Source organism: Acomys minous (genome assembly GCF_964271855.1).
Source record: "Acomys minous genome assembly, chromosome: 13".
NCBI classification, from domain to species: Eukaryota; Metazoa; Chordata; class Mammalia; order Rodentia; family Muridae; genus Acomys; species Acomys minous.
The window spans coordinates 104509013-104532897 of NC_140495.1; the positions used below are offsets into that span (position 1 = coordinate 104509013).

The following is a 23885-nucleotide window of genomic DNA, read 5'->3' on the forward strand; positions in this document are numbered from 1 at the left end:
AGGATCCATTGGCCACAGGCTGAGACCCCAGCCTTTCGGAAGGGCAGGTATAGGGCCCACACAAGGCTCAATTGCTCTCCTTAGACCTTCAGGAAGCACTAAGAAGGACTCAGGTCTTCCTAGTGCCCCCCAATGGGGTTCCCTACCATCCGGTCTTGCAGAATAGCCATGCGTAAGGCTTGCGCATGAGTCCTGATGACTCTCCCCTGGACTCCTCAGGTCATTCTGGCCAGCTAAGCAGGCTCTAGTCAGGTGACTTTATTTCTAAAAAAGATGAGGCTCTTTTCAGCCATGTGGTGAGGCAGCCAGCTAGCCAGTGAGGAAGAGGCAATGTGGGTCTGCCCAGCCAGGGCTAGAAGGTGGGGGACCCCCCCCCCGGTGCTCTGTCCTGGGGGCACCTAAGGGAGGAGCCCCGGAGCAGCACAGTAGACCCCCACATCCCTCAGCCATGGGCCCCGAGTTCCACGTGAATTCTTCTCAATGCCGAGGTCTGTGGCTGGCACCAGAAGGGGGTAGAGTCCGGGAAAGCGGGACGGGAAGTAGTGATGGTGACCTCAGAAACCCGTGTCTATGCTCAAGGTGCGGCGCGTAACGTGCTCCAGCTCCCCGGACACGTAGTCTGCCATGCTGATGCGGTAATGTGCCAGCATCTTCAGCATCAGCCGCAGATTCAGCCACCACTGTTCCCGGGGCATGCGGTGCCTGAGAAGGTCAAGGTTAGGTACTGACAGAAGCCAAATCCCACAATCCCTTAAACCCCCTGAGAATCTAGTCATCACTGTGACCAGGGTGGCATATGGGGTACATCTAGGTGCCCCATTCCTCTGGCTTGGGGTGACAGAAAATGCTTCTGAGGTAGAGTCAGGTCCAAGGGTGACAGGCTAACCACCCCGCTCACCATCAAACCTCCTCAGACTGCCCTGTGCTGGCCTTAGAATACCTCTTCAAAGCCTGGTAGGGACCCTATCCAGGGACATTCTGGGCCTCCCAGGGTCCTCCTTTCTCCACGCAGCTCCAAAGGGACTTACTCAAAATCGGTATCTTTCTTGAGTTCTGTGACTGGACTGAAGGCCACCACCTTCTTCCGCAGGCCGATGACACAGGCCGAGTCCGGGGCGTTGGCAAACACCCGCCCTATGGAAACCAGTATGTGGTAGGCAAAGCCATGCCCACAGAGACTCCTCAAGAGCCAGGTTGGGCCAGCTCATCCCACCTACCTTTGCGGTAGACATCGCGCAGTTTCTCCGACATCCACAGCATGGCCTTCACCCCCAGTTTGGTCCCATAGTTCCGGTCAAAGGGGGTTGGAGCGCCACCCTGGAAACACAGGCAAAACCACATCCCTGGAGCTGGCCAAACCACAGAGGAGACTGGACACAAAGGGGGATCCTAGGCTAGCACCTGAGCCATGACAGCCTCCTTGTGTCCTCAAAGCACAGCCTAGAAGCCATCCCAGGGGCCAGAAATGACATCCTGGCCACAGGATCCATAGGCAGTGGCCCCACCCAGGCCTCCTGAGAGCTGCCATGAGCCAATGGGGTTTATTTAGTAGGTGAGAGACCAGGCCAAGGAGGAGATAGTCACAGAATGACGGGTTTGGGCCGCCTCCCAGAAGACAAGAGCTCGGTCCATCGCCCAAGTGCCACAGGTTTGGGTCTCAGCACCACCCCCCTGAGGTGAGAACTCAAAAGATGGGACTCAGTGGTCTCTCCGTGAAACACTGATGGGAACAGTCACTACCTTGGAGGACTGGAGGAAAAAAAAAAAACCCAGCTTGGCAAGTACTTTCTCAGGGCCATGAACAAAGCCTCTCCCTCTAGGGTCCTCAAAGGAACCCTAGAGAGGAAAACGGAGACAGGAACCCTGCAGGTGAGTACCTCAAGGGTTGGGAAACCACTCTTAGAGTCATACCTGCTGCAGGTGGCCCAGCACGTTGGTCCTGCAGTCGAACACACCCTTGCCTTCCGAGGAGTACAGGTTGTATAGGAACTCCGTGGTGTAGTGTTCATGGCACTTCTCGTTTCTGCGGAGACACACAAGTCTGTCAGGGCACGCCCCAAGTACGGGCCCCCCCACCCCCAGACCAGGTTGAGTGCATTAAGTGAAGAGGGCCACAGCTCCCAGGACCGTGTGCCCGCTCTGCCCAGCACCTGCAGCAGCCTCACCGGAGCACCAGGCCTCTCTGGATGTCTGTCTTCATCTTCTCTGTCATATGCTCCACATTGGCCTGGGAAGGAGGGGAGGTAAGCTTAGAGGTGGGAAGGAAAACGGGGGGGCAGGTGGGACCCAGCAACCTCAGGGCCAGGGTGAGGCAGTGATGCTTAAACACACTGCTTGAAGAATGGAACTTGCTGTCGCTTGCTAAGTGACTTGAAGAGTCAGGTTCATGGGTAGCTGTGGAGCCCACGGATGGGGCTGGGCTCACCTTTAAGTCATGGATGTTGAAAGGGTCCTCAAAGACGTAGGCGGCATCAGCGCCCACAGCAATGCCTGTCACAGTGGCTAGGTAGCCGCAGTAGCCCCCCATGGTCTCTACAATGAACACGCGACGCTTTGTCCCCGAGGCTGACTGCTTGATGCGGTCACAACTCTGGAGGGATCAAGGGAAGGGAGGAGGGGGGACACAGTCAGAGCACAGCATGGCAGCTCCTCGCCGGAGTCAGGATGTTGAAATAGACCTACTACAAGCTCAAGGCTAGGTAGCGAGTTCTAATCTAGCCTGGCCTACAGAATAAGACCCTTTTCTCAAAAACAAAAGGGCAGGGAGGACAGTTAGAATCTTCTGTCTGTCCTTCTCACCCATCATGGGCCACGGAACACTGCCGCACTGGACCCATGACAGGATCGCAAGGCAGCGGCAACTGTGCTCAGTACCAAGGACTCCCATAATCCGCATGACAGCTGGGTAGAGACAGACACTGGGTCTACACAAATCCAGGGGCTCCCAGCTGAGGATACCTGTCCCCTAGGGGTACAGGTGATAGCCAAGAAACAGTTTTGGTTATGACTGTCATCCTATGGGTAAGGGCTTGGAGACCCACTAAGCAGTGGACACACGGCCTGCCTGCACCCTCCAGGACACCTCCCTGCACCCTCCAGGACACCTCACCTCCATTGCCGCATTGACAGCTGTGTCTGAGCCCAGGCTGAAGTCAGTGCCAGGCACATTGTTGCTGATAGTGGCAGGAATGACACACATGACAATGCAGAGTTCCTCGTAGCGCCCCCGTGCCTCCACCAGCTGCAGCACACCCTCATAGGCCTGTGGGGGTCAGGGAGGAAAAGGATTGGGGGAGGGAATGAAGCAGAGTTCCACCAGGGCTGGGCAGCCATCTTGCCCCGCCCCTGTTGACGACTCTGTCTGGTACTGTGTTAGCACAATCTACAGCAGCCCCATGGGCTGGGTGAGAGGCCTACTAGAGCTAAGGACCCTTGTCCTTCCAGAAAATCAGGGTCCTAATGAGGACCAGAGGGTTCCAGCCAGAGGCCTCAGTTCAAACCCAGCCATGTTCATGTTCTATCATTTAGCAAGGACTCACCAAGCACCAGGGCACGCCATCAGTGGGCCTCAGGCCTCATCCCTCCCCCTCCCTCCTCCCCCTCCCCCTCCCCCTCTTTTCATAGGCCTTCTATTTCCGTCTCTCTCCTGATTGCCTAGCACCATGCTAACTGTACTCTGTAAAGCACTTAGGAGACAAAAATCCCAGGCCCAGTCCTACAAGTGACAGCTTTGACCCTCTGGCTGCCCCCAGCCAAAGGTCCATGTTTGAGGCCACACTTCCAGCCCTGGCCCTGGGGTAGAGCGGCACCCACAGTGACCCAAGATGAGAAGCCTCACCTCAAAGCCACCAATAACCAGCAGGGCGTGAATATTGTAGGCGCGGAGGTTCTCAACAATGGCCTCCAGGTGGGGCTTGGGCAGCGTCCTGTGGTTGGAGAGACATCAGCCTGGACAGGAGACATGCAACTCCCAACACCAGAGTGCGTTCTCACCTCTGGCTTGGACATTCCCAGAGCCAGAGGCCAGTCACCAAAGAGACCTCCAGTGTGGCTCCGTGTGGAATAGATACAGCATGAGAGGCCTGGGCGTGTACTCCACTACCTCGCTGGGCACTGGCTAGCAATGGACAAGCCTCTGCTTGTCAGTCTACTACTCTGGGTGTCCCTTCTGGCTGAGGTAAAACAACTAGAAACAACAGGCTTTCTCCAGCCTTTGCGTCTCCACAGCCTTGGACAGGACAAAGAGATCCTTGCCAACTCTGTGGAGGATCTTGAACCCATCCTAAGACCACGAGGATTTAAGATTAAAAACCACACCCCCGAGCCAGGCATGGTGGCACACTCCTTTAATCCCAGCACTTGGGAGGCAGAGGCAGGCAGATCTTTGTGAATTCGAGGCCAGCCTGGTCTACAAAGTGAGTCCAGGACAGGCAAGGCTACACAGAGAAACCCTGTCTCAAAACAAACAAACAAACAAACACCACAGCCCACAGCAGGAAAGAACAGCCCATGCCTCATGAGGGACACAGCTGCTCCAGCTGCCCTCCCACTGAGTGTCCCCACACTGCAGGGCAGGCACGAGACATTGGTAGCATCCCCCTGTCCAGCTGTCCCCATCGGTAGGCCATGCACCATGCAGCAACCAGCTACTACTCACCTCTTGGTCCCCAGCATTGAGCCGCCGCGTCCCAGCCAGCCTGCCACATCATGCCAGCCCACTTCCTGCACCTGCCAGGAAGAACATGGCTTCAGGAAAGTCGCCCAAGGTCTGTCTCAGCAGCAACTCCTCAGGCAAGAGGACAGAGACCTGGTGCTGGCCATCACCTCAAAGCAGGGGACCTGGGTCTTAGGGCTGATTAAGAGGACGGAGCCCCGGTTTCCACTCCCGGGGCAGCCAGCCTTTCCTCATGGGCTATCACATTTCTTCACGTCCCGTTCTGTTTACGCATCCGATACCCCTCAGATCCTTGAGTGGGAGGGATGGAGAATACACCACCTGCTTCACCCGTGACACCTACCTGACCCTTGGCCAGGCCTTCGAAGCCATCGTGCACGACGTACACTGTGTGCCCCTCGGAGATGCCAGTGCGCACCGCGGAACGCACGGCTGCATTCATGCCAGCAGCGGGGGCTCCCACGTTCAGGATGGCCAGGGAGAAGTTAGACTTCAGGAAGGAAAAAAACGACAGAAATATCAGCCATAGGGCCAGAAGGATTCCCCAGCCAGCCCAAATGCTCTCCACCAGGCCAACTCCCTGTACACAGAATAAGACAGCTGTCCTGTTCATTCCAGAAAGTTCTGGGAAAGACTAAATGCGAACGAGCATTCATCACAAGGTCTCCTGGCATAAGTAGACAATGGGCTGTATAAACAGCTGCTTCAACCCCCTCCCCCATGCCCCCATCCCCAGGCATCAGCCGTCCTCATCTGGGGTGGCAGGTACAGTGGAGTAGGGTGTGGCCACGCAGCCTTAGAGTAGCTTTGCTGTGCCAAGAGCATGAAGCAACTGGCTTTGGTGCTATGTTGATGTAAGATGATATATCCAGGGCTGGAGAGATGGCTCAGAGGTTAAGAGCACTGCCTGCTCTTCTAAAGGTCCTGAGTTCAATTCCCAGCAAGCACATGGTGGCTCACAACCATCTATCTATATAATGTGATCTGATGCCCTCTTCCAGCCTGCAGGTGTACATGCAGACAGAGCATTGTATACATAATAAATAAATAAATCTTTTTTTTAAAAAAAAGGCCAGGCGGTGGTGGTGTACTTTGGAGGCAGAGGCAGAGGCAGACAGATTGCTGTGACTTTAAGGCCAGCCTGGTCAAGAAAGCGAGTCTAGGAGAGCCAAGACTACATAGAGAGACCCTGTCTCGGAAAAAAAAAAAAGATATATCCATAAACTGTATGATCCAGTGTGCCAGCTCAGAGTATGCGAGTGAGGCCCTCTGGAGTAGCAAGAAGCAGCCCTTTCACTACTTTTACTCTGGAGATATCTTTCCCCAGGGTCTTTTTTTTTTTTTAAATATTTATTTATTACTATGTACCCAGTTCTCTGCCTGCATGAACACCTGCAGGCCAGAAGAGGGCATCAGTTCATATTATAGATGGTTGTGAGCCACCATGTGGTTACTGGGAATTGAACTCAGGACATCTGGAGGAACAGCCCCCTTTCCCCAGGGTCTTATCTGTGGGGGAACAGATCAAGATGCACTGGCACCTTCCCTCCCCCAAGTCATAACAGGGCCACTTCAGCCAACAGTCCCTGAGAAACACTAGACTTTGTTGCGGCTGGGCCCTGTGGCCACAAGCAAAGCTGAGCCCAGCCCTCAGCGCATGGCTAAGACTTAAGGCAGAAGGGAGGAGTGCCTGCCTGCCGGCGCACAGCCCAGCCCCAAACTTGGAACTCAGTTCCCCAGGATGCCGGCAGCAGCATAGCAGGGAGGCAGGAGAAAGCGGGAGATGGCAGAAGCATCACAGCCGTGGGCTCTGCCATGGTTCCTACCTTCTCCTTAGAGATCTTCTGGTGGGCAAGGAGCTTGTAGATTTTCCAGTTGTTCTCAAAGCTCCTGGAAAGGAAGACGACCGTGTGGCTTACAGCCCCGCATCATCCCTGCAGCCACCCACAGGCAACCGTGAAATTGGCAGAGCATGGAGCCAGCTGCTCAGCAGTCAGGACAGGGCACGGGCATGCATGTGACTTGGGAGCTCAGTGAATTACCAACACAGGGCCGGAACTCAGATCCTGTACGGTCACTTTGTCTTGCTACACCCCACCCAGGCTGCTTCAATAGCCACATGCAGTCTGACAGGACTGTGCTTTCCCATGTAACAAAGCCCACAGCCTGGGCATCCAGGCAAAATCTACAGTCAGGCCTCGGGGCTAGGTACCTGCAGGAGGTGGCAGCCCATGCCTCCAAGGAACTAAAGTTCCATATCCCTGCTGGCCCTCGGTGTCCTCCACATGGCACACCCACAGCATCGGAAGCTGGCCATGACCTCTGTGCATCGACAGTACCACTACCCCCGACCCCCATACGCATTGTCACCACAGGGGCTGCCTCCCTTCAGCTCCTACAACAGTGGGTACTGGTGCAGAGCGCTGAGGGGAGCAGGACCTGCCCAGTGCCCCCAGGCCCATGCTCACCCCCACCTCCCAGCTGCCATAACTGACAGCTCCCCTCACCTGCCACGGAGCTGGATGGCCTCCTCAAATCGCTTCTCGTCCATGGCCTTCTGCACTTCCTTGGTCTTAAAGAGAAAAGGGAGCCAGGTCGTCAAGGAAGCCAGACTGCATGAACAGACACAGCCGGGCTCAAGGAGGGAACCTTAGCCAACCTCTTCACGGCATGAGTCTAGCTTTCAGGAGGCCCGAGAGGCCCACCTGGCCCCAGACATGAGTCTTCCCCTACTAGTGACAAACCAGTCCTGTGCTTCACTGTGCCCCAAACCCCTCAGAGCCTTGGGAATGGGAGGACCCCCCACACCGACCTCCCAGACCTACAACCAATACCCTGCATGGTCTGAAGCAAGGCCAGGCGTGGTAGATGTCCTAAGAGGACCAGGCCCAAGCCTCCCACTTGCCCCATAGCCCAGAATCCCTAGCACACTTGATTACCCCAAGCTACAGAACCTTCAACCCTGAGCCTGAGTCAAAGCCAATCTCCCTGCCTGGCCTCACAGCCCTTTGACCTCACCTGCACCCCATCTTAGAGTTCCTGTCGCTGCTACCCTAATGACCCTTTACCTGACAGAGCCTTACCTCTTCCTACCCTAATCCTAAATACCTAGTCCCCTACCTAATGTCGCTGCCCCCGGGAAGCTGAGACCTCGCTCTCCCAGCCCCCTGACTACATCTGTCCACCTCCAAACTTCCCTTTAGCCATCTCCCCCTGGTGTTCTGAAGCCGAGCAGACCCCTCCTCTCCAACTGCAACCCCTGACCCCGCCCCCCACCCTATAATATACACAGAAGCAGCAGGACTTAGGGGAGACCCTGAATGGACGGGGCAGGGAAGGGTGCTGCACTCACCACTTGCACACACTCCATGAGAGGCAGCCGCACAGACTGATTTCCGGAGAGGCTGACCACACAGGCTGGTGTGTCGGGTGTGGCCTCCAGCAACGCCATCACGGCCTCCATGCCCATCTTGCTGCTCTGCACAGGAGGGAGGGCAGCACTGCTCAGGCTCGTAGAGCCTGCCCCACAGTACACAAATGCACTCAGTCGCCCACCTACTCTGTAAGCCAACGCAAGCCCTCTGCAGATGCACACAGCCTGGCTTTCTGAGCCTCCTCCACACTGGCCCAGGCTCCCAGATCATGGTGCCTTGGCATGCTCAACAGACAGTCACAACGGCCAGTCAGGTCCCATTTCCCATCAGAATCCCCACAGCCTGGCTAGTGGGCCTAGTGAGAGAACTTGCCCAAGGTCTCTTGGACTGAAAGTGGCCAGGAAGGACAACAGCTAGGGGCCTTGGGGCTCCTTCCCCAGCATCCCTCACTTGGAGCCTCGTATATCACTCTCTCCTGAAAAAACTAGGAATGCCAAGAACTGTGCTTCAGGGGAGAGACCACAGCTGCTGAGAGAACGGACAGACAGATAAAACTGAAGTACTCGTGGAAGATCTACCTGATCCTTGAGCTGGTGTTCCCTGGCTCAGCCCTGTAGACATTTGGGCTTGGAACTGGCATGAAAACGCTGGCGCTCCAGTGACAGCCAAACTGTGGTGAGCTGTCCTTTGTCCTTCGCCTCTGCCCAAGCGCCTTGCACTCCGGCCAGCAGCCAGGGCATTGGCTGAGCATAGTGATCTTAGAACATTTTAGATCTAGGCCTTGTATCCAAGTCTTGGACTCTCCTTGTCTCTTTAGGGACTCAAGTCTCACGTAAGATGCCAGAGAGGCTCAGATGAGCCAGTGTGGCTCCTTTCCATGGGTCTGTGTCCAATTTTTCAGTAGGGCCAAGGGAGTTGGTACACCGGGGCTCTTGGCAGAGCACGGTAGATTTTGTACACACACATCTGGTCTCACATCTGCATAGTTCTGTCAGAGGGCTTCTGGCCTACCTCATCATCTGCACGTGGCACGAGTGGGCCTTTCTGGCCAAGAATCTGATTTGTTTTGATGTCCATTCTGTAAAGGATTTTGGTTTGGTTTGGTTCTGGTTTTTTGAGACAAGGTTTCTCTGTGTAGCCTTGGCTATCCTGGAACTCTCTTTATAGACCAGGCTGGCCTCGAACTCGGAGATCCACCTGCCTCTGCCTCCCAAGTACTGAGATTAAAGGCATGCACCCCCACACCCAGCTTCTGTAGAAGTTTTAGGAAGAATCTGGAGTAGCTGAGACAGCTAACACAGCACACACACACACACACACACACACACACACACACATACACACACACGCACAAATGTCCCTTCGGAGGCTCGTAAACATACCAGGACTCGGTCAAAGGCTGAGGGCGTCCCTCCTCGCTGCACATGGCCCAGCACAGTCACTCGTGTATCGAAACCCAGCCTCTGAACCACCAGCTATTTGTGAAAAGAGCAGAGGTTCTGTAGGATCTGTAGTAGTGCCTGCCCGGCTGCCCATGGGCCCAGTCCCCATAGTCCACCCATGTAGCCTTAGGTTTACAAACAGCCCCAAGGAGTCCCAGCACCAGCCTGAGAAATATGCTGAAGCACCTGAGTATGGGGCTCACATGAGTGTATACAAATGTGTGAGGGTCATGTGAGTGTGCATGGAGGGTCCATGTGTTCATGCATAGGGAGGTGCGTCTGTGCATACAGGACTGGCTGTGTTTCATGGCCCGCAGCCCTGGCTACTCAAAGCTGAATGTAGTCCCTGGCCCCTCTGCTCAGTGTCCACTGGACCCCTGTGGTTCTAGGGGCCTACTTTCAGAGAGAACAACAAATAGGTTAGTCCTAGCAGAGAATCAGAAGATATAGGGACATAGTCACTGGCAGAGGAGGTTGGGGCAAAGGTAGGGGTACCAGGTGGGGACTGTGGTTTCCCTGTGGGATGCCCACCGCCGCTGCTGCTGCCGCCGCTGCCACCACCACCACCACCATCATCACCATCACCAGAGGCTACAGAAAGGCCCTTCACAGTCCCAGCTGTTAGTTTTGTTTTGAGATGAAATTTCATTATGTAGCCAGAGCTGACCTAGAATCTGTATAGATGCCAGGCTGGCACAGAACTCACATTCCTTCTGCCTCAGCCTCCCTAGCATGAGTTTACAGGTGTGCAACCCATCTGGCAAATCCACGCTGCTGGGTGCTGAGTCTGGAGTAGAGGGTAGGGCACTCCATCACTTGGAGGGCTGACAGCTAAGACCTAACACTGGAGCGCTGAGGGGCCCAGACAGACAGACAGACAGACTGAGTGAAGTCAGGACCCAAAGGGTTGGGCTCACAATATGGAGGGACAGTGCCGTGGACCAGACCTGAGTCCTCAGCTTCTCTGGAGACCCCAGCCAGCCACCTCACAACTTGCAATGTCCTATTGACTGACTTCAGACCAGGGAGAGGGTCGGTCGGCCCAGGGCCAGCACTTATCTGCAGGAGGCATGGCTGGGGTCGGGTGACCGGAGAGGACCTGCCCTGCCCTGGGAAACTGCTGTACTCACATCCTTCACGTAGCTGGATGAGATAGGCTTTCCGTGCCGGTCGATGGCCCCCTCAGCGATGATGATGATGTTTAGCCGCGATCCCCGGCTCCGAGTCTGTCAAGAGACACTGGGCTCACTCTCCAGCCATGGGCCACTCACTGTATGTGACCACCAGGGACAGCAAGCCTCGCTGGGGTCTCGGATACTGTATCTACAGTCCACTTGAGCATGGTGTATGAATGCGTGAGGATCAGGTAATCACATGACTGTGCATGGAGGGCCCACGTGTTCATGCATAGGAAGGGGCATCTGTGTATACAGGACTGGTTCATGGCCTGCAGCCCTGGACACTCAAAACCTGAATGTAGTCTCTGGCCCTCTGTTCAGTGTCTACCTTTCCCCACCTCTAAAAGAGAAAGAGAGATCTGGAGTGCGCGGCAGAGCTGAGGCCAGCCATCTAGGACCCTGCTGTCCTCATGGGGGAGGCAGCAATAGGCTAGGTACTGGGGCAGGGGATGAGCAGATACTGGGTAGTGTGTCTGCAGGGGGCAGACCAGAAACAGCCATTCCTGCAGGCAGCTAACCAAGGACCCTCAGGTTCCATCTCAGGCTATTTCTGTATCCCTCAAGGGAGGACCTTTCAATGCCGACCGTCAGCCAGGGGGTCCCAGGACATTCTCTACGAATGGGAGGGCTACAGTTAGCACATGGGACTCATAAGGCCCAACAGCAGCTCTCCCGAGATATGTGAGTGCCACACGCTAATTTAACCGTGACAGAACACTTCCGCACCTCCGCCTCTTCCTCCAGTGATCCAACAGACAGATTTGCTGCGATGTACAAGGCTACAAGGACCCCCAGAGCCTCAGTAGGGACAGGGTGGAAGCAGCTTGGGAGACAGTCTCATCACACAGCCAAGGCTGGCCTAGACTTTTTATGGAGCCCAGGCTGGCATAGAACGCATGATCCTCTTGCCTCAGAAAGGTGGAAGGAGCTTGTGAGAGGCCTGGGTATGTAAGAGGGCTGCTCAGAGGCAGTGGTGCTGGCAAGGAGCCAGACCTCCAGGCCAAGGTAATAGTGGGAAGTGTAAGAGCCAGGGCGTCTCTCCTCCCTTGATGGTGCTTGAGCAATGGACAAGGTAGGAAATACCTACATCTTCCGGAAAAGACTGAGCCTCATAGAAACCCATCACCTAACACAGGCAGAAGAGAAGGAAGTATGCAGATCCCGGGCACTCAGGCCCAGCCTGGCATCACAGGCTCTCTCCAGGCCTTGCCCACCTCCATCTTGCCTGTAGCTTCACTTGGGAAGGTTCTAAAATCACCCCTTCTGCCTGGCCAGGGTTCACAGCTACAAGGAGGAATACTATCTTCCTGAGAGACAGGGACTTCTGGTCTACCCTGGGACTGGTCACATGGGTCTACCTCTCTTTCAGAACATAGGCTTCCCAGAGTTACTGGGGAGACAGGCAGGCTCCACTCTGTCCACTGGGGCCTCTGCATGGGAGAGTATACCTGCTTTTGTCAGTCATCTCATCCTCATCCTGAGAGCCGTGTACCGGGTTGCCTGCTCCAGACAAAGGGGCCAGCCACTTCCCCTAGCTCTCTTGGGGAGGCCTCTCCTACCAGATACCCCATTTCCTTTGCTTCCAGGGCCCCCTACTTAGTGCCCCACAGACACTTCTAGACACTTATTTCCTGGATTAGAATCCACTACTCTCAGGGGAGCATAGACCTGGTAGATAGGTAGCAAGCCCCCAGGCCCTTCACCTACCCTTTGGGCATTTATGTGGTTCCCCCTCTTACAGAGTCACTGCTCTGGGCTCTGGCTTATGAAGCTTCCTCTCGAAACTGAGGTCACGCTCCCTGCACTGGCCACAGAGATGAACCCAGGCAGCGGCCTGAACACCTTTGTCCACCGGTTCAGCCCACAATGGATAGGACTACAAGCTATGTCCACTCGTCAGCCTCACAGAGGCACATGCTGCAGTCAGCAATGTGGCCCTCCCACACGCACATCCCAGTTCTCCAGAGGGGAAGGCAGATCTGCTGAGCCAGCAAGTGAAAGAACAGGTCCCTGGGATACCTGCCTCTTAGATCACCCAGTGAGTGGCTGAGGTAGAAATCCCTGCTGGCCACTCACCTCACCCAGCCTCTCGCACATGAAGTTCTCCCAGCCATCCTCAGGGGGTGCTTCAGGGATGAACAGCCAATCAGCTCCCGAAGCCAGTGCAGACACCAGTGCCAAGTAACTGCAAGAGCGGAGGGGACAGACTTCTCAGGTTTTGCCCACTGTCTCTCTCCCTGCTGCCTGCCAGGGCTCCCTCATACTCATGTAACATTAAATGATCCCACTGGTGCCTGCCAGACAGTATGTGTCCCCACCCCCACTGTCTCCAGCAGCCCCCAGGTGCCCCACCTCTCCCTGCTGACCAGGACAGTCCTCCTCACCCGCAGTGACGCCCCATCACCTCCAACACAAAGGTCCTCTGGTGGCTGCGGAAATGAAATGGGTGGAGATGTCAATGCCGGGACTTGTGGGCCACACATCTTAACCTACCACACTAGTCCAAGAAGATAGAGGTGCTGACAAAGGACAGTATCCATCTCCTCATGCTCGGGGCTGCCTGCTCCCTGGGCTAGAAAACACTCACCAGTCTTCAAGATGGTTCTCAACCATCTTGAGAGCCTAGTGCTGAGCCAAACCTGGTAATCCATGGTTGGAGCCCAAAGATCCCCTTCAGGTGCATTACCACCCTAGAGTGTGGTACTCTCTGACAGCTAGGGTCCCCATGCTAAAGTCCCATTGACACCTGGAAGGGTGGGAGCTGACCCCAGCACCTTCTCTAGCAGAAGACACTGGCCTAGAAGCCATTGATGGAAGATACAGTTATAAAGCCCACTGGCTACCAGCACCCACTGCCCCTTGCTGTGGCAGCCCCCATGAGGCCAACAGGGGACAGAGACTTCAAGTCAGCTAGTTAGCATGGGCCCCACTTACCTCTGGGCCGTGGTGGTGATGGCATCAATGACCTCCATAATGCGGTGCAGGGCCGAGTCTGTGCCGATGGTCATGTCGGTGCCGCAGAAGTCATTATCGATGGAGCCCACCAGTCCAGCAATGCTCAAGTGTGCGTGGTTCTGAGCTGTGGCCTCCGAGATCTTACCTGCAAGAGAGAACCAAAGACGTAGTGAGGGCCATGGCCCTGGCCAGCCGCTTCAGCCACACCTTTGTCTCCCTCATCCACCATCTATAAGAAGGGGCACAGCCCAGCAGGGCCCAGCCGTAGCTCAGCCCCTCTCAAGCGCCTCATCACCCAAGGGAACCACGGGGGCACTGTGCTCCAGCTTTTCCTGCAGGAAGCACAGAACGCCTGAGATGTCACCTTCCATACAGTAACCTTGGGACTTCGAGTCTAATGTCACCCAAACCTCTGCAAATAGAAAGTCTAGCGCCCCACATCAGCCTCTCTTAGGGATCAGTTACAAGGCGGCCCATCACACAGCGGGGGGGCGGGGGGCATGCTAAACTAGAACACAAGGTGGAACCACTTGGGCTCCTCTGCTCACCACCAGCCGACTACCCCAAAGCAGAAGCTGCCCCAGCTGGGGGGGGAGGGGCTAAGGGGAGTGGGGGAGGGGCTGGCTTCCAGCCACCTCCAGAGCCAGGTCAGAGCCAGCTCTGCACAGACCCACCTTCCTTCACCAGCTCCTCCAGCAGGCTGCCCCACTCGTTGCGGAAGATGTTGGCCCCTGTGAGGCTGCCGTCCCCACCGATGACACACAGGTTGGTGACGCCATGCTGGAGTAGGTTGTAGGCTGCTGCCAGGCGTCCTTCCCTCGTAGTGAAGGCCTTACAGCGAGCACTGCCAATAATGGTGCCGCCCTGCAAGGAAGGGGCACAGGAGCCTTCAGGTGGTGTGGCAGAAGGTCCCTAGAGGTCACTGCTGGATGAGGTTGGACCCCACAAAGTTAGAGGGGGGAAGTAGAACTTTGTGTGGTTTCTCCCATACCCTGGCCTTTCTCCTTAAGTCCAAGGAGTTTCCACAAGTCTTAGAACTAGAAAGCACCCCAACACACACACACACACACACACACACACACACACACACACACACACCACCCACCAGGCAGAACAGAACCTTCCCTGTCTCCGCCCATAACCTCCCCGGTCCAGGCAGACTTGTTGTATGTCTGTCTGTCTTTCATTTGTACATGTCTCTATGTGCCTGTGTGCCCATGAGATCTCCGCATCGGAATGCCTTTGTGTGTGTGTGTACACCCACACATGCTCACGCACTCCCGGGGTGGGAAGGAGCCATCTGGCTGCAAGCCTCACCAGCTGGATGATGTTAGAAACACTGAGCCAGTTGGCTGCTTTGATGTTCTCACCTCCTTCCACAAGGCCCTCGTAGCCCTGAAAGCAAAGAAGGACGTTTGAGATAGCAGCCCCATTGTGGCCAGCAGCACTGTGCTCGCCAGCAGTGAACAGGCTCAGGGGGACCAACGGCAAGCCGTGTGGGGCTCCGAGCATGCCCAGCATGCCCAACATGCCCTGCATGCCCAAGAGTTTATTACAGAGGGAAACACGCAGTGTGTGCTTGTGGCCCAAGCAGACACCCAATTACTGTCCCCAAGCTGAGCTCATGTCATTGTACCCAAGGCAAAGAGTCAAGGCCAGGACAGAGAAGCCCCTAGGTAAGACTGATGTCCTTCAGGTGACATCTGCCCAGTGTGAGTGGCAGAAATGACCTGGCTGTGGTCTGAGGGGACTATGCATGTTCCTTGCTACACACAGCCTAGTGTGACACCTCCATACCCATGTACATATCTAACACCTAGTTTCAAAGGCTGCCAAGGACACATACACATTACACATGTCTCCCCATGGACACAAGCATGTATTGTGAATGGAAAGGCCCATACCCAAGGGAAAACTTCCAAGTCCCATGGATGTGTAGACAACCACAGAAGACAATGTCCCTCCCCTGTGTCCCCAGCTGCTTGTGGCCAATTCTTCACCCCAGAGCAGAGGAAAGGAAGTTCAGGGCACTGCACCCCACAGTACTAAACAGCATCTATCTTTCGTCCTGAGGGTTATGGCCTGGACCCTAAAGGAAATTCAAACTGGCTTTCTTTCTTTCTTTTTTTTTTTTTAATTTTATTTATTGCATATGAGTGCTTTATCTTTAGCAGAGGGCATCAGATTGCATTATAGATGGTTGTGAGCCACCATGTGGTTGCTGGGATTTGAACTTGGGACCTCTGGAAGAGCAAGCGGAGCTCTTAACCACTGAGCCATCTCTCCAGCCCCCAACCTGGCTTTCTTGCAAACTTCTGTTGTTGCCCATCAGTGAATAAGGTGCCAAGTGCCTCTGCCACCCTGTGGTATCTGCATATGGATTTTATTTTTGTTTGTTTGGTAAGACAGGGTTTCTCTGTGTTAGCCTGGCTGTCCCGGAGTCACTCTGTAGACCAGGCTGGCCTCGAACTCACAGAGATCCGTCTGCTTCTGCCTCCCAAGTGCTAGAATCACCGATGTGCGCCAGCGCTCCTGGCTTCCAGCTATGTTTTTTAAACTTGCCTTGACTTACAGCTTTCTTTGTTCTGTAAAGCAATAAAACTTCATGAAACTGCTTCCACATTGGAACATGGAATTTGGGGTAAATTAAATCTGCATTTCCAGGCCATGGTCCCTCAAATTTGGCTTGAGACTAAACTGTAAGATGAGAGTCTGTTTTTTGCCAAGTTCCCCATTTTACTTTTTACTTTTTTTTTTTTTTAAGACAGGGTTTCTCTGTGTAGCCTTGGCTGCCCTGGTCTCGCTTTGTAGACAAGGCTGGTCTGGAACTCAGCGATCACCTGCCTCTGCCTCCTGAGTGCTGGGATTAAAGGCGTGCGCCACCACCACCCGGCATAACTTTTAAAAAAATTTTTTTAAAAAGACTGAGTTCCAAGCCAAGCTCGGTGGTGCACTCCTTTAATCCCAGCACTCAGGAAGCAGAAGCAGGTGGATCTTTGTGAGTTCAAGGCCAGCCTGGTCTACAAAGGGAGTCCAGGATAGCCAAGGCTACACAGAGAAAACCTGTCTTGAAAAAATGAAAAAAAAAAAGGGGGGGTAGGGGTGAGGGCTGAAGAGATGGCTCAGTGGTTAAGCATGTAATGTTCTTGCATAGGACTGGAGTTCAGTTCCAGCACCCGCTTATAACCGCCTGTGACTCAAATAATAAAATACAAAAAAAAAAAAAAAAGGAAGACTGAGTTCCAAGCAAGTCACTAATTCAGAGATCCTCCTGCCTCTACAGCTGGAGTGCTGGGATTAAAGGCACACGCCACCCACACCTGGCTTTCAGTATTCCCACTTAACAGAGGTTAGGATCCTGAGGAACAGGGGTGCAGGGGTGGGGGGCTTACATACAGCTAAAACCCAGGTCTCCCCAGCAGGTCACCAGCCACATCTGCCAGGCTCCTTTGCCTCAGATCTCTGAGACTCCACGGCAGGGTTGGCAGGGTTTCTCCGCTATCCTCATGCAAGCCTGAAGCCTGCACTCGGTGAAGGAGAAGGCTGTATCCTCTGTGTTAGGGCTGCCCCCTATTATCTCTCCCTCCCTGACAATCTGTAGAGCAGAAGGGCTGGGTATGGCCCTGCCCTAACTTGGGGCCAGGGCAAAGGGGCCGGGACACACCCAGCAGTGAGAGGGAGAGGCAGAGGCCCTTGGGAAGGCTGAGCTGGGGTTGGATAAAAAAAGTAAGTGCAATATAACCATAAGATAATACAAAGAAATTCGAGAGCCTGTGGGAGAAAGGAGACAAGACACCCAGGGAGTGTGGGTGGGGATAGAAAAGAGAAAATGGCTCACAGACTTTGCAGTGTCTGCCAGAAGCTACATTAGGGAGCCCAACACCCCCACTTTGCTTCCTATGGACCACAGTGTCAGAACAAACCAAGTCAGACACTGTGGCCTGGAAACAGGGAGGGGGAGGTCGTATGCCCCTAAGGCTCTAGGTGGACAAAGACCTAGGGAGAGATTTTGCTTTGGGCCAGCCAGAGACGGAAACAGGTCTGGCATAGATAGGGCCACCCCTCCCTCTCCCCCTCCCCCCACCTGGTGTTACTGTCCTGGCTGGTCTCCTAGTGACCTTCCTTCCATGACCTGGGCCTCCAGGGCTGGACAATGCCCAGCATCTCCACCCCACGGATGTCTTGGCTCAATCCCTTCTCCCAAACAACATACATGCTGTTAGTTTAGGCCCAGCCACCTGAAAGCTTCCAAGGTGACCCGAACACAACAGACTGTCCTGTGCTACACAGAACGATGTGTCCCTTCAGGAACACAGGTAGAAAAGCTCACCACAGGCCACCCCCACCACACAGAGCCTTACCTCGTAGATGAGGAAGACTTTGGCCCCCACGTATATGCCCATACGAGTCACAGCCCTGACAGCGGCGTTCATACCTGTGAGAGTCGAGACACACCATCAGTCCAGGCAGGGAGAAGTGGACCCATCCCTATAGTCACCCCCATCCCATTGGGCTCAGGGACCGGAAATCAGAGCCTGGAATTAAAACTCTCCCCGGAACACAGACAACGTGGAGAAGCGTGGCAGCTGCTCTTGAGCGGGTCAGCTTCCCCCCCATCCCTAGTTTTCGGCTTCTGCTGCCCTAAACGTGGCTATAGGAAGCGCCTAGCGGAGCCCCCATTCTTGTAGGCCCACAGAGTCAGGAGCAAACCATGGGGCCTAGGCATAAAATATGGGGGACAGTGAAACAGGAGCACAGAGTGGGGCCCAGACCTCTGGCCTAAGCTAACATACAGGGCCGCAAAAGGACAAGGGCACTGAGGACCATGCTGTGTCCTCTGGCTATACCCTACCCCATGGGCCTCAGCAGGCAGTTAAACAGAGAACAAGGGGTCACTGGATGGACCTAGCTGGGGGGCTGCCTCCTCCTGCCCTCCTACCCCGGACTGGAAAACCTTACCCTGCTCCGCCACCTCACACCTTCCCTGGGACCCACATCTGGAAAGAAACGGCACTGCTGCAGAAGCAGCAAACGCCTCCTAAGCAGATGAAAGCATCATTGCTGAGGCTGAGACCAGAGGGAGCCAGGAACATCCCACACGCCCAAATAGCTGAGCTCCAAGGCCTAGGATGTGGCGTCCACAGCTGAGTCTGGGCACGGGCTGCTGGCTCCCTCTGCTCTCACCTGAGTGAAGACAAGGGAGATCAGCCTAGCCAGTCTGCCAACAACCACCACGTTTCCTTCATCCCCTTAGCCCATGCCAGCAGGCCCAGAGGAGAGAGCCTGGGCCATGGCGGGTGGGGGATGGGAAGCCCAGCAGTTGAGACAGGTGCACCCAGTGACCCTTTGTGCTGAGTGAGGCTTACAGTACGACCAGAGAAAGCAGCATGCTCTTCAGTGGCCATATAATCTTCCTGCCCCTATATGCTAGACTGCGGGCGGAGGTCTAGGCCCCACCCTCTGTGTTCCTCTGTCCCCACAATTCATTTTATAACCCAGGCTAGCCCAGAATTCATGGCAAGCCTCATGCCACCACCTCTCAATTACTGGGATTACAGGCCTGCGCCACCACACCCAGCTAAAAGGCTTTTCAGCTGCCCTTTAATTTGCTTTTCCCCCTCAAAAATGAACAGGGCAAAAACTAGGCCCAATCAAAGAGCCACCAGCAGCAGAGGGCAGGCAATTATCGGTCAGCTGACATCCATAGCTGCCCTGTGCAGAGCCAAAGCCTGGTTATGCCTTTGCTGTAAAAGTGCCTTCAGAGAACCTCTGAGGGGGAAAAAAGCGTTTTACAGGAATCTAGCGATGATCCTGGGCCTACCAGAGTGCTAAATATCACCGAACAGGCCAGTGTCCAGTCCCAGACCCCACAGGGCAGGCAGCTTGCAACACAAACAGGAAATCAGTGTTTCCACTGACCACAGGGGAGGCAGAGAGCCGCAGGGCTGTTTAGGTACAAGGAAAGAGCTGGAAGAAACTGCCAGAGAATTGCTGTGCCCGAGAGTTGCTGGGTTGTTCGTGTTATTCGGTTGTTTTGGGTTGTTTTGTTTTGTTTTCTCCCTGTAGTTCCTTTTAAACAAATTATTCTGGACGAGGAGACGTCAGTGAACAGAGGCCCCCCCTCAGTTAGCTAACATGACTCTTGGCCAACAGGAAGGGAAAGACTTGGGCCTGAAAAGGACAGGTTTGTCTGCCTGACTGGGGGGTGGGGTGGGGGGCCAGTACGAAACCTTTTCATAGGCCAGAGGCAGCTCCTCGGTCAGGCCAAGGAGCTGATCATCTCTAGCCAGGCTAGGACTCCCAATCTGGGCCCAGCTTGCCTTCTCAAGTGAGAAGGGCTGGTGGTGTTCACATGTTCAACACATGCAGCTAGGGCTCAGTGAGTAAGAACTTCTAGGTGTCCTTTCTCCAGCTCAGTTGTGAGCCAGTGCCACTGAGGGCTCATGAGGGCACTGAGAGCACACGGAAGGCACGAGGAGACCAGCAGCTGACTGGGCACAGAAGCACTGCTGGCCTGGGGAATACACCCACACGCAGCTTCCAGAACTTAGGCATCGGAAGGTTCCACTCTGCTCCGAGGCCAACAGCTGCTCTTTGCCCACTGACCCTGGCCCTACCCGAAGAGGACTCTGGGAAAGCCTATAGAGAGCTTGCCCTGGAGCCCAAATGAAAATGTAAGCAGGTTTTGCCTACCCTCGCCTGACCAGGAAGGACTTCCTGGGCCTCTAGTCCCTCTGCCAGCCTCCAAAACGACATGTCTGTCACCCTGGTAGCCATGGCCTGGCAGCTGCCTCGTAATCCACCAGCAACTCCGGAGGCTGGAGAGATGGCTCAGCGGTTAAGAGTACTGGGTGCTCTTCCAGAGGTCCTGAGTTCAATTCTCAAGAACCACATGGTGGCTCATGACCCTCTACTTTAAAAAGAAAAAAAGCCCGAGGTGGTGGCGCACGCCTTTAATCCCAGCACTCGGGGAGGCGGAGGCAGGGGGATCTCTGTGAGTTCAAGGCCAGCCTGGTCTACAAAGTGAGTCCCAAGACAGCTAAGGCTGTTATATAGAGAAACCCTGTCTCAAAAAAAAACAAAAAACAAAAGAGAACAGGAACTCCTTACCCACGGAGACTACTCAATCTTACCATCTCAGACACTGGGGGCCCCCACTGCCCAGAGAGGAGCCAGGGGTGCATAGCCTATGCCTGCCAGAGCCTGCAAATGAGATTCAGGACTCTGCTGGCCTCACTGGAATGCCTATCTAGTTGCTGAGGTGGGCCCAGCCAGGGCCTCCCTTGTGGTCGGTCTACCACTATGGGTGACTCTTCCACAGGTCCCTGGCCCAGGCTCAGTCCCAGCACCGAGCTATACTCTAGGGTACAACAAGCTACTGCCCCCCCCACAACCCAGGAGACCCAACAGCCATGGGGATCAACATGACCTTTTCTGCCTTCCTGGGCTTGCAACCATGCGTGGTAAGATGTGTCTATTGTCCTGTTGTTCCCGCCCCCTCTTGTCCCCCCCTCCCTCCCCATCTTTGATAAGGACTGGGCAGTCAGTCAGGAGCCTGCGCTGAGAAGCATGTGTCTAACTGTATTTCCTGAACTATTTGGAAGGAAACAACCAAGCCCAACTTCTCAGGGAAGCTAAGCCCCTTGAAGACCCACGTGTCTTCCTCAGCCTTTCTAAGGATCAGCTGGGTAGTGTTGCTCTTCAGCTGGCCTTGGGCCCAACTAGAGCCAGAGAGTGTGCACCTCAGCAGTCATCACGGGACCACCAAGAGAGGGGCTTGGGGGGGAGGAGATCCTCCCCAAACTAGGCTTTTCTCTAGCCTTACCAAGCCAGGCAGAGGGCTGTGGACCCTGAGCCATTAGCCATGTGGTGCTCGCCCAGTTACGGAGATGAGAACAGGACTTCGTTAAGAAATAACCTCCCAAAGACTCCCACGCCCAATTCCCACTCCAGGCACTCTGTCCTCCACCTAGACCGCCAGCTAAGAGACAGGAAACAATCCTGACCTAAGATGTGTGGGCAAGCCCACCTCATCCTCACCCCACCCCAGTTCAGACGGCTGCATCAAAGGCTGCATGGGGAGGGTACAGGGTCCCTGATCCTTTCAAGTTCCTAGGCTGTGGAACTTAAGAGATTGCGCTCTCAGAGGTCCTGACACGTGTGGCCTAGATAGGAGCAGCCCAGTGCCCTAAGTCTGCGTGCTGCTCGGGCACACCCCCAAGCCAGGCGGACCTAGGCAGCGCGAGGGCGGGGCGTGCAAAGGCTCGTGGCCTGCAGCACGTACGCCGGTGACCCGGGGCGGAGTCTGAGGAGAGAGACCCGGAGCCGCGGTACCCCCCAGGAGGCTGATTGGCCTCCTATCCCCCAAGTTGGGCAAGGGGCAGCGGACATGCCCAAAGAGGCAGAAACCCCGGATCCATCCGTAAAACCGCCTTTGCGTCCCATCACCTTGCGCATCGCCGCCGCTGGTCAGCACTCCGATGGCCTTGCCAGCCCCGGACATCCGCAACTTCTCTAGGTCCACGGTAGCCATGACGGCAGGAGAGACCCGGAGCCCAAGCTCCTCTCCCGCCGCTGTGCTTTCCGCGCCGCTGTCGCCTGTCCCCGCCCCTTGCCGCCGTCAATGTGCCCCGTTCGTCCCGCTTCGGCTCCACCCCCAGTGCAGCGCTTGACTGACAGGCGAGGGGACCTCGCCGCCCCTACAGTGGCGGCTGGAAAAGGTGAAGTGCTACTGTGCTTAGAAAGGCGGGGCGCACCCCAGAGTACAAATGCCTACGCAGCAGTGCCGGAACCAGAGTCCCCATGCACGCAGTCCACCCAGCAGCTTGGAACAACGTCCCCACCAAAGGGAATCCACCACCTGGGCCTGACTGAAGCTTCTGAGCTCGAGTTCATGGTGCAGCAAGCTGATTTCGCAACTGTCCAGGCGCTGTTAAAGGAAACCTGTAGCCAAGTCTCACGGGCATTTTAAATCTCACTTGGCCAACATCCTGGGCTTGCCCGAAGGTGCAGGTGTGGCTCTGGTGAGCATTCCTTAGCCGCGCCTAGACTCGAGTCAGGTTAGCCACAGTCTCCTTCGAGGTGAAATAAATAAATAAATAAAACAACCAAAAGCTACAGTTATGCCTAGGAGTTCTCTAAACCACAGTCACCCTCCGTCCCGTCCCGTCCCAACACGACTGTTGGATGTAGCTGCCGGTTTGGAGGGGGATTTCTCACAGCCTGTAGTGAGCTCCAGTTTAGGGGAGTGGCCTCTGCTTGATGCACAAAGTAGGGAACCATCCCCACCCCCAGGATGTTTAGAGGAATTTAAAACCAGTTGGGGAGTGGCCAGATGTCTAAGGAAAAGTACCCATAGTGCAGAGGCCTGGATCTGGGGTGCCATGGGTAGGAGTGGCCTGTGGAGATGAGAGCACCTCAGTTAATGAAAGTTAATGAAAGTGCCACCATCTGATCCTGATGGTTTGCGCTTTTTTTTTTAAATTTTAAACATTTATTTTTATTGCCTGGTGTTGGTAGCACATGCCCTTAATCCCAGCACACAGGAAGCAGAGCAGACGGTTCTCTTGAGTTTTTCAAGACCAAACTGGTCTACAGATCGAGTTCCAGGATAGCCAAGGCTACAGAAAGGAACCAAGAATGGGCACAAAAAGAATGAAGGAAAGGCTAGGCGTGGTGGCGCATGCCTTTAAGCCCAGCACTTGGAAAGCAGAGGCAGGCGGATCATTGTGAGTTCGAGGCCAGTCTGGTCTACAAAGCGAGTCCAAGGCAGCCAAGGCTACACAAAGAAACCCTGTTTTGAAAAACCAAAAAACAAACAATCTTTTGCATAAAAGTCATACAAGGTTGGGGGAGAGAAAGGGTTTTGGGGGTTTTTGTTTTGTTTTGTTTTGTCTTGTCTGTGCCACCCTGGCTGTCCTGGACTCATTCTGTAGACCAAGCTGGGATTAAAGGCATACACCATAACACCCAGCAAGAAAGGAGATTTAATTCCTTGGTGTAAACTCAAGTTTTACAGTATTTGATAGAAAACACTAATATTTAATGTTTCTTACAATGGACTAGAAACATTGAGAAAGGAGAATAAAAGATATATGCAGGTTAAAGAGCCCTCACAAGTAGCCCCTGGGCCAACATTTTCCGTTATTATTTTCCTGTAATCTTAGCACCTGTATGTATATACATGTGTGCCCCCTGTCTTTTGTTTGTTTGCTTGCTTGCTTGCTTGCTTGCTTTGTTTTGTTTAGTTTTTTGTTTTGTT

The 23885-nt window shown here is 54.7% G+C and overlaps 1 protein-coding gene across 1 annotated transcript; it reads right to left on the reverse strand.

The window, feature by feature from the left end:
• Positions 1–243: 243 nt before the first annotated feature.
• On the reverse strand, positions 244–22459 carry PFKL (phosphofructokinase, liver type). Its single transcript, XM_084752140.1, has 22 exons — positions 22073–22459; positions 17986–18059; positions 14942–15019; positions 14299–14488; positions 13604–13769; positions 13054–13098; positions 12746–12854; positions 10622–10717; positions 9432–9524; positions 8028–8153; positions 7183–7247; positions 6502–6565; positions 5019–5165; positions 4658–4728; positions 3839–3926; positions 3110–3262; positions 2426–2590; positions 2166–2227; positions 1912–2023; positions 1218–1317; positions 1029–1134; positions 244–702 (listed from the first exon to the last, which is right to left on the reverse strand). The coding sequence occupies exons 1-22, from the start codon at positions 22155–22157 to the stop codon at positions 555–557; spliced, it is 2343 nt and encodes a 780-aa protein (XP_084608266.1). The 5' UTR covers positions 22158–22459; the 3' UTR covers positions 244–554.
• Positions 22460–23885: the final 1426 nt, after the last annotated feature.

Excerpts from the sequence above, each read along its gene's own strand:
- PFKL (XM_084752140.1), bottom strand. The coding sequence starts at position 22,157 with ATGGCTACCGTGGACCTAGAGAAGTTGCGGATGTCCGGGGCTGGCAAG. Across the intron at positions 2,228-2,425 it reads TCAACATCCATGACTTAAAG|GCCAATGTGGAGCATATGAC; the intron begins GTGAGCCCAGCC and ends CCTCCTTCCCAG. Across the intron at positions 2,024-2,165 it reads CAGAGAGGCCTGGTGCTCCG|AAACGAGAAGTGCCATGAAC; the intron begins GTGAGGCTGCTG and ends GTGTCTCCGCAG.